Source organism: Mauremys mutica, chromosome 4 (assembly GCF_020497125.1).
Source record: "Mauremys mutica isolate MM-2020 ecotype Southern chromosome 4, ASM2049712v1, whole genome shotgun sequence".
NCBI classification, from domain to species: Eukaryota; Metazoa; Chordata; order Testudines; family Geoemydidae; genus Mauremys; species Mauremys mutica.
Window position 1 is genome coordinate 98,558,925 of NC_059075.1, and position 10,531 is coordinate 98,569,455.

At 43.5% G+C, this 10,531-nt stretch overlaps 1 protein-coding gene across 1 annotated transcript in view; it reads right to left on the minus strand.

Moving 5' to 3' along the window:
• SWAP70 (switching B cell complex subunit SWAP70) overlaps positions 1-9,877 on the minus strand; it is a 54,334-nt gene extending 44,457 nt beyond the window's left edge. Inside the window, exons 1-2 of the mRNA XM_045014195.1 lie at positions 9,628-9,877; positions 546-686 (exon numbers count right to left, since the gene is read on the minus strand). Coding sequence (XP_044870130.1) covers positions 546-686; positions 9,628-9,726 — 240 coding nt within the window. The 5' untranslated portion in view covers positions 9,727-9,877. The remainder of the gene's footprint in view (positions 1-545; positions 687-9,627) is intronic.
• Between the last annotated feature and the right edge of the window lie 654 nt (positions 9,878-10,531).

Here is a 10,531-nt window from a genome sequence, read left to right on the forward strand (position 1 = left end):
GACTACACAATACTTGTGCACTAAGAGAAAGAACTTTTAAAACTAACAGTACCACCTACTGACTCCCACTATAATACTATTTTTGTGGATTTTCAAATTAAAATACCCTCTTTCGATATAAGGGATTTCTACCCTTCCTGTCTGCAACTGAGTATACATATCACTATTATACTATAGTATAATACAGGTCAATATACAGTTCCAAACGTTTTAAAATAATTTTAACCACGATCCACTATGTACATGAACATATCTTTGCACCAGTGTGGCCCAGGCAGTGGGGTAAAAAACAAACAAAACATAATACTGCATCTTGCAATTTTAAGGCATACAACTCTGCACAGAGCATTTCTCTATTATGTCCCAATGTACAGAATCAGGATCAGCATTTCTTCATTTCCCTTCCTCCCTGTCCCTTTCTCTCTCTCCCTCCTCCCCTTTCCCTCAGTGTAGGAATTTATCATTGCAGTAGAACATTTAAGTTTATTACCTAATCCTAAAACTGCTTACTTGAAGGGAGAACACAAGAAGAACTAAAAACTTACCTTTTCCAAGATGAATTTGTTTAAATAAGGCATGTAACCCTGATTGGAAACTGGTCCTTCATCATCATCCCGAAAATGCTCTTCCAAGGCCACTGGGTCATGTGGAACATTTAGCACTGTACACAAATTGTGAGAAAGGACCTAAAAACAGAAAACAAATCAGTGAGATCAGAGTTCAGTTTCCTTAGTGACAGCGCTGTGATTCACTCAAGTCTGCACAGAATGTGACACATTCATGTCAGGGTGAGTTGTAAACTGGGGATTTTTGTTGGAGGAAAATACAGTTCTAGTAGTTGAGTTACAGGGATTCAAACCCTTCAAATGGTAACACTATTACAGAGACAAAATGGTTACAATGTGGTGGTTACCAAACAAATACAAAAACAGCTACACAAAGAATTCAACTCATGTATTTGAAAGTAAGGGAAGGTCCGTGGAAACATGAAACTCATGTTTCTGTAAGGAAATTAGTTAATGGGAGGAAATGATAAGCAATAACCAGCTCCTGTTATAAAAATTCAACAATGTGACTAACATGACTCATGAAACGTATTTCAATATACATCTTGAGTTTATAGGAAATGCTAACTGTCAAATAAAGGTATGGATTTCTAATTTCTCCCATCTGCTTGTTTTTCCGTTACTTTTCTTTATTTACCATAGGTTTCAACTGGTAAGAGGCAAGTAATGTTACAGGAGGGCCCTGGGGGAAGGGAAGGGAAGAGTTCAGAAGCAATTCTTAACATTTTATTTTATTTTATTTTAAAACAACATATTTGCATGTGTTACTTCATCGGTTTCAGCCCCCGCATAACCTATCTAGAGAAATGACCTTCAGTGAGAGGCTACATGCTTCATTAGTTTTAAGGAAGTACAGAGTTCATGAAAACCAAGTGGCAATAAATACATCTAAAACTCTCCATTGTATGCAGCATTTTACAAGCAAAACAGATGCCTGGTTACCAACTATGGAGCAAAGAACCTAGATCATTTTTACTTGTATGCCATGAAACTAGTAGCATTAAGGCTACATCTACACTACAAATTAGGGGTGTGATTCTCAGCTTGTGTACACCTGCTAGCATGAGTGTAGCCATGGTAGCATGGGCAATGGCAATTGGCTTAGCCATGCCAAGTACATATGGGGGTCCAGGGGGTTGTACACAGCACAGTTCAGCCACCGCTGCCTCTGCTACCACAGCTATGATGCTATTTATACTCGCACTAGCGTATGTAGGCAAGCTGGAAATCACATCTCTAGCTCATATTGTAGACATATCCTAAGAGTCCTGGTGAAAGGTGACGCATCTCCCAACCACAAAGAGTGTGGTTTCTTCCTTCTCCTCTCTCTCACATACCTTCCCAAGGACCAGACAGCGTGCTGCTCAGCCAATCTAAGGGCTTGTCTACACTGGCACTTTACAGCACTGCAACTTTCTCGCTTGCGGGTGTTGAAAAAAAACCCCACCCCCCGGAGTGCAGCAAGTTTCAGCGCTGTAAAGTGCCAGTGTAGACGGTGCACCAGCGCTGGTAGCTATTCCCTTGATGGAGGTGCGGGTTTTTTAATAGCACTGGGAGAGCTCTCTCCCAGCACTGGTGCCACAACTACATGGCTATATTAAAGTGCTGATAAGTCAGCACTGCCGTGTCAGCACTTTAAAGTTGCTAGTGAAGACATGCCTGAACATGGCTTATTAGGGATTGATCCTGCACCCATTAAAGTGAAAGGGGAAAACTCCCATTGATTTATATAGTACAGCGTCAAGCCCTTAAGGATTATGTACCCCATACAGCTACAGAAACTGGGTTAAGCATTTAATCTTATTTATCTATGAAGGGATTGCAACTGTAAATTTCTTTTCCCAGTGTGCTGTAGGAGAAACAATATAAAGACAAGAGGAAAGAAGAGGAATTAAACAGGGGGGGAAAAAAAGCTTGCATTTTAAAAAAAAATGCATCCTGCCTACATAAAAGAAAGCTAACCATCCAGTTGTGAGAAAAGATAGCAACTGAAATTATTTGGTGTCTCTCACACACAATATATATATATGAGAGAGAGAGAGAGAGATGTATGTATGTATATAATGGTCCTCTTTGTTCATTGGGCAAGTACAACATCTAAAAAACAGAACAAAGCGAGACAGGGAGAAAGTCTGCAAATTTATTTACAGCTATTTATAGACAGCTAAATATATCTGTGTTAGCACACAGCAGTTGAAAATGGAGTAGCTGCAAAACCAGAATAAGTGGAAATAGGTTTGAAATCTTCAGAGTTGTCAACTGAGAAGACTGTATCTAAGTTGCAGATTCAATGGAGAGTCAGTCATTCTGTTTTCTTTCCTATCCGATGACATTAAAATTCGCTCCATTGCTCTTATGATAAAAAACAAAGCAAAGTATCAGCATTATCATGAAATCCTACCAAGACCACCTTTTAATTTACAAAAGCGCACACACACACACTCTTCCAAGAAAACAAAATATTCACACATGTGCATTAAAATTAAACAAAATAATTTAATCTGACCTAGTCAGGTAACAAAGACATCTAAGGAGAACAGAAATAAGTACTGCTCTCTATTGCCTGCCATTTTAATTAACTGCCTAGTTTTCCAAAGCAGATAATAAAACTGTACATACAACGTTTTGTGTTCAGACTGTGATTTGCACCATTTTTCAGCTATTCATGCAAAAGTTGCAAATACACATGCAAAGCCAGGTCTCAGACTATGTACAAGAACTCAGATGAATAAATATTGGAGATATAGTTTTAGATGCCAGGTTGAGATCCTATTGAAAATTTTATTCTAAGCATAATGCCTCAGACTGGCTATATTGTACTGAAGTACAGTATGCTGGAGGAAGATGCTATGGCCCTCTGGAGTTTCTTAAAATGCCCACCCATTCCAGTGATGAGAAGTTTTAAAACAAAAACATTTCCCTTCACTCTACCCTTTTCACCACACCCTATGAATTGGGACGATGATGTAAAAAACAAAACAAAAACAAAACCTGAGACACACTTGTTCTCCTCCAATTTAAAATTACCTTTACCAAACAAATTATTCCAAACCCTAAAGCCCCCATCCGCTAATGCAGTGAAAGAGAGGAGTGCTCCTTCATCCCCCTGATCAAGGCTTCCCTTCTGTTACCTATGTATTTATGACAGTTAAGGGAAAGGAATAAATTGATCAGAATTTTTCAACTAGAAGGCACTTAACCAGAACATTCCAAAAAAATTTGCTCATTTACAAGGTTACTATTAAGAACAACTAAAGAATATTCAATAAAAGCAGCACTTTGTTGTCATCTGCCTAGCTCTCCTGCTCTCCTCCTTGAGGGCTTACTGATGCCCAAAGGCTGAAGGAAACCCTGGATGGTTTCAACAACTTGGAACCAGATACCAGGAAAGAATTCTACTTTCAATCATTTTTGAAAATCTGTCTTATTTGAGACTCTATTATGCTCAGTTCCTTCTTTTCATAGTTCAAGAAATTCCTTGCTGCCTTCCAAAGTCTTCCATTCTTTGAAGTGGCAGAGAGCCAACTGCCTTTCTTGGTATCTAGAGTAAATTTGGAAAACTCAGCAATGAGTTCTCACTTTTAAAAAAAAAAATGCCTATCCACGAAAGCATCACTTTGATGCTCAATAGTAAAAAAATAGCTGAGCACAAGCTTAAGGTACTAAAAAGCCCCTTGTACTGCAGAATCTCAGTTAAACCGTGAAGAAAATTTCCACCAGTAAGGATCATTCTTCTAGTGCCCATATGGTTGCTAAGCAATTTTTTCTTTCAGCATTTATTATGCTCTTGTTGCCACAATTAACAATCCACCTGCATGCCAGAACCAGTCTCTTGCTCTATGCCAGAAACTCATCTTTCTGCTATGCTGTGGAGCAAGTTGCAAACTCCTGCAGTAACTGACACCAGCCACAGGCTGGATCACTAAGGTCGTCATGAGACTTTGCTAGATGCTTCTGAATCATATTTTTATTTTTAAAGTTGCTTTACTTGGCATTTATGTCTCTAACACAGCTCTGTCTGTGCTACTGCTCCAACTCCTAGAATTATTTAGCCCCTGATCCCACAAACCCTTACACGTGCTGAACTGCAAGCATAAGAGTGATCGGTCCCCCAGAAAGAGAAGGAACACTCCAACAACTTATTCAACAGATACTAACTGCCCCGTATAAAAGAGTATTTCAGCCAAAATAGTAATGGGACCATTAAGAGTAACAACCTTGCACTGCACAGGATATTGATAATTTCTTCAGTACTAGTTTCATCTTTTAGGAGAGGGTGGGATTGGGTTTTTTCTTTAAGAGTTTAAAACAGTTATAGAACTGTACAATTCCATTTACTAGCCTTGTACAGAGTCACTTCGAGATATTCTTGGACTGCCTCTCTGACATCTCCTATGGACATCTTGCCATCAGCTCCAGCTCAACATGCTCCCACCCTCGGTCTCCTTTCTTAATCACTGACAATACCAGCATCCTGGACATCACTCAGGCCCATAACCTGGGCATCATCTTCAATGCAGATCTCCCTCTAGGTCCTCCCTTCAGATGCTTTCTGCATAACATCTCTAAGATACGGCCTTTCCTATCCACACAGCTACAACTGTTGAGAGTTTGGACTTCATCTTAAGTCTCAGTTACTGAAACATACTTTTCTTTGGCCTTGACAAATGCAATCTTGCCCTGCTCATATCCATTCAGAAAGCTGCTGCAACGATGACTTTCTTTGCCCTTGCTTTGACCACTCCCCCCTCTCTTAACCCCTACGCTGGCTCCCCCTTCTCTATCAAACATAAGCTATTTGTCTTCACTTTCAAAGCTTTTCACAGCCTATGATCACCTTACCTATCATCTATCATTTACTATCAAAATGTCAACTCTCACCTTCAATCGGCCATGATGAGACAGCCTCCACTGCCCACTTGTTACATTTTCAAGCACTTTTGTGCTTTCTCCCAGGCTGCATCTCATCCTTGGGAGGAGCACTCCATAAACATTGACAAAACTAACTCATTATCTTCCTTCTAAGCACGCTGTGATGCGTACAAAACAACTGACAACAGTAAGGTCACTGCCTATCATACTGACCAAAAGCGTCTCATGGTTTTCTTGTATTTTGGCATCAGTCTGTGTCTCCATCTGTTGTCTCTTAGCTTACAATCTAACAAACTCTTTGAGGCAGGGTCTATCTTCCTTGTTCTGGTTTTGTAACGCACACAATGGTGTCTTGGTCCAGGTTTAGGGCTCTTAGGTACTATGTTAATGCAAACAATATATTATAAAAAAGTGTTTCAATATAGAGTATAATGCTGACAGTTGGGAGACTTGAGTTTAGAAGGGTATTCTGTACTGGTAGAGGTATGGCTGCAGTGATGTTTCCAGCCTCAAGTGAGACCAAAATAAATTCATTCCAGTTAATATAATAAAGTAACAATTTCTCATTATAATGACCGACTACATACTGCTCACTTTTTCTAGATGAGCCACATTTATCTTCTCCACTTGGATATTAAAGTAAAGTTCTATAATTTACATCTCCCTCTCTCATTTCTGCCCTGTTATCCTAACCCTGTATCACCCTGCAGATCAGCACACTGGCCAAAGTTTTCAAAAGTGACTAGAGACTTTGGTGGCCTCACTTTTTGGTCACACACTTTGACACACCTGAAAAAAAGCAAGATTTTTCCAAGAGTGTCGGTCACCCCACCTTCTGAAAATCAGGCCCTATTAAGGAGTCAAGTTGAGGACCCAAGAATTGAGATGCTCAAACCACTTTTGAAAATGTAGGACACAAGGAGCAAACAAGAAAGAACAGCAAAACTGTGAATAGTCAACAGTTAAGTAAGTCTACCACTAAACAGAGAAAATTAGGAAGAAATACAAAAAAAGTTTTCATATATTGTGTAAAAATGGGTTTGGCTTGCACAATCTCTAAGGTTCCAATCTCTCAAACATCCTACCACATGTAATGCTTACCGCTGTAAGCAGTCTTCTAAAAATCCAGTAGTAAGCATTTGCAAGATTTGTCCAAAGGCTACATTAAACTTTTGGAAAGTATCTTTACTATTCATACCACCAAGACACATCATTTTAATAAAAAAAAATTTAGAAACTGAAGAGTACAAAAAAGTGAAACCAACAGGAAGATTTAAAAATAGTGCAACATATGCCTGCACGTAGCTCCTACTAAAACCACAGTAGTAAAATAAAGCTGTAATTGCTTCCACAAAACTTATACTGTAATTTTGCTATAGTGGCATTTAAAAGGGTGTGTTGCAATATATAAATAAAACAAGAGCAATGTTTATATTTAACGCCTAATTTATGAACAGACAAGCATCATAAATGTTTACAATTTTTGCTGATGTGTAAAAGAATGAGATAATTGATATAACTGCAGAAATACTAGAAAATATTGGTCAAATAAATCAATGCACAATACTTTAAAATACAAAAGAGGGCTGATCTTGCTTAAATTAGTCAGTAGCACCCATATAGTGTGGCTGTTCCTCATATCATCCCCACTCACTTACCTGTTGGCTGTACAGATATCGTACAAAGGAATTAAGTAATTAAGAGAAAAGGGATAAGGGACATCTCACACAACTGTCTCTGTCCTGATGGGTCCCAGTTTTTCCCAGAGGCTTGACTCCTCTCCAAAATGATGCACAGGGGAAAGAAAGGACCAACATACCTGTCTCTATCACTTTCTATTTCCGTTAAATTAAGACCAGAGCAGAAAGTAAATCCCTTCGGAATTGGGCCTCTGCTGCATAAAACACATTCATTCTTATGCTTGATTATTTTTATGTTTGTACTGCCTTGAAAAAAATAATAAAATGTCACTTTTGTGGAGCAAACAGACCAGCTGGGAAAAGAAATTAGAACCTGAGTTCTTCAGAAATGGTGCTGTAATCCACTTGCAATCAAAACAGCAGATCAGTGCTATGCTCCTATCATCTAGATCACTGTTTCCCAAACTTGGGAAAGCCCCTGGGGGGCCGGGCTGGTTTGTTTACCTGCCCCATCCCCAGGTCCGGCTGATCCGCAGCTCCCACCGGCCGCGGTTCGCTGCTCCAGGCCAATGGGAGCTGCTGGAAGCAGCGGCCAGTACGTCCCTCGGCCGTGCCGCTTCCAGCAGCTCCCATTGGCCTGGAACAGCGAACTGCAGCCAGTGGGAGCCACGATCGACCAGACCTGCGGACGCGGCAGGTAAACAAACCGGCCCGGCCCGCCAGGGGCTTTCCCTACACAAGCGGCGTCCCAAGTTTGGGAAACAGTGATCTAGAGAACTACTAAAATTATAATTTAAAAAAAAATTATTCCAGAAGTATTACAAATACCAAAAAGGTTTAGGAAAATCTTTTGTGTGGTTGAGGGGTAACACAGCAGAGAATTAAAGTTAACTTAAGCCACAGCAAACACGCGGACACTAAGGGGAACTGTCAAAGCTGACCACCAACCATTTCTTTCATAAACCTCTCAAGCGTCAACCTTTCCTCATACCCTCAAGGCAGGGTAATTACAGTAATGGGGAACGATTACTGCAAAACCTAACGAAACAGAGACTGCACAGGACCTGCAAATCAAGAAAGAACATAGCAGGGAGTGGTAGGGTGGCAGGAAAACAAACAAGATTGTTTTTTTTTAAATGAGAGCCTTGGTAAATTAGAATGTTTGTATCCCCAACCTACTCAAGCTGACTGTGGGTTTCCCACTGTACTAAGGACAGACAGTCTGTCCTTCAGAAGAGAGACAGTCCTCAAGTTTTCTCCAGTGACTACAGAGGTTAAAGTTGACCTGGTGATCAATACAATGATCTACTGTCTGAAATGTCAACAGGTGTAGAGTCCTATTTGAAATGTGTATTTAGGCAGATTCTTCCCATTATTCCCAGCCCAAGATAGTCCTATGAAACATGGCCAGAATGGAATCAGATTCCACACGCTGTGTGAGTTCTATTAAGAACACACATCACTTCAGCGCATAAGCTGGAAAGGAATCACACAGTTGGAGCCTCTTGACTATTTCTCCTGTTTACGCTCAAGTAAGAGAGTGCTGTAAAACCTCATTCTCCCTTTGGCAGATTCTAAATTCCACTTGAATGGGGTCAATTCCTTTGTTTGGGACCTTGCATCTAGTCTACAAGAGAGCCATGCAGAAAAGGGTACTCAAGGCAAATGACTGGAGGGATGGGTTTATGTTAGTGCACCTACAGGCCAGAAATCAAATAAGCTTCAGCACCCTCCTCCATGACAAGAGAACTGCTTTAACTTCAGGACCCACATGCACATATATGTAACAGCTCAAGACCCAGGGCACTGCACATCAGACTAGGGAACAGCACTGTGGACTACACAGCACTTCAAACAATCTGGAAAGGGCTCTACTCTACCCTTGTTTTGCCCAGTGAACATGATGGGAACTGATGGTTCACAGAGAAGATGGTGACATGGGGGGTAATATTCTGCACCAATAGCTTTATTCCCAGGGGTCCCCAGTGACTTTACAGAGTTATATGGTGGCAAAGATGGATACCAAAGTACTATCTCCAGGACAGACCAAGTGTGTGTCCCGACAGAAGGTTTCAAGACCCTCCCTGTGTTCAAAAGTCAGCCCCACCATTTTGGGGCCCTCCCAAGAGAGTGTCCACTGTCCTAACTGGAGTGTCCTGCCGTGCCACAATGGAGCCAAAGCACCAAGCCTCCCAGAGACAACTGTCCCAGGGCTTTGCGGGAGGCTCACAGGCTCCTGCTCTCCACCCCAACCCCTGTGAAGAGCAGGAACAAAAGACTGAGGCTGCTGATTTTGCTTCCCCAGCGGCAGTAACCCTGGGATGGTCACAAGGTGCTTCCTTCCTCTTGCTCTCTCTCGGCGCGGGGGGAGAGAAGGAAGGGATCACTGCCAGGAGGCCCCAGGGCAAGAGCCTGCAAAGCCCGTTTCTGCCCCGGGCCCGGCGCCTCTCGCCAGCAGCAGCAGCCCTGCGCCCGGGGGGGGGGGCGGAGGACACTTGCCCCCCAGGCCCCAGCCCAGCTGACGCCCCCAGGCTCCCTCCCGCACTTGCCTTGAGCTGGGACTTGGAGACCTTGCCGCTCCGGTCCAGGTCCAGGGCGGTGAACGCGTGCCAGATGGTCTTGAGCAGCTCCTCTTTCAGCCCCACCATGGCCAGCCTGCCCCCGCCGCACGCTCCGCTAGCTCCAGCACCGCTGCGCTCCAGCCGCCCGGTCCCCGGCTGCAGCTCGCATCACCCCACCCCTCTCCGCCGCCGGCAGCCAACCAGGCGCGGGGCAGGGCTGCGCCCTCCGGGGCAGTAGGAAGTGACTGAGCCCTGGGCAGCCGCGGGCCGAGGCCCCTGCGCGCCCCGCTCCACCCCCCACTGAGCCCTCGCGTAAAGTAGCCCCGAGTTGGGCCAGCCCCTGCTCCCAGCGCCCCTCCCCCGGCAGCGGGCTGCAACCGGCCCCCGAAAGGCGAAATCCCGCCGACCCCGAGCTTCCCCGCAGGGCCGCACGGCAGGCTCAGCCCCACGGTAATTATCACAGTGAAACGTGAGGCCCCGGTCCTGGCAAGGGTCCCAGCCGGGGCTGAGCGCAGGGCCACGGTGCGGGGAGCGACGCTGTCCCGGGGCAGAAGTGGTTGCAGGCTTAGGGCCTTGTTTTCTGTAATGTCTTTAAAACGAAGCATGTAGCCCCCAAATGCTTTACAGGGTCAAACACTGACCCCCTCTAGGGCACAAGTACCTGCATTGCAGTTACTCTGCCTTGTGCCCTGGGACTGGTAGTAGGTGTTCCAGTGTCCTCCCTTCATGCCCTCTGCAGCACACACAAGCACGGATACTGTGTGCATGCATAGAGCGGTATTTTAAAATGTTCTTTCTAGCTTACAGAAGACAGCACATTTTGAGGTTAAGAATTTAAAATTGTACAAGGCAACCCTGCCCCTGGCCGTTGCCTCAGACATCCTCACTTGGT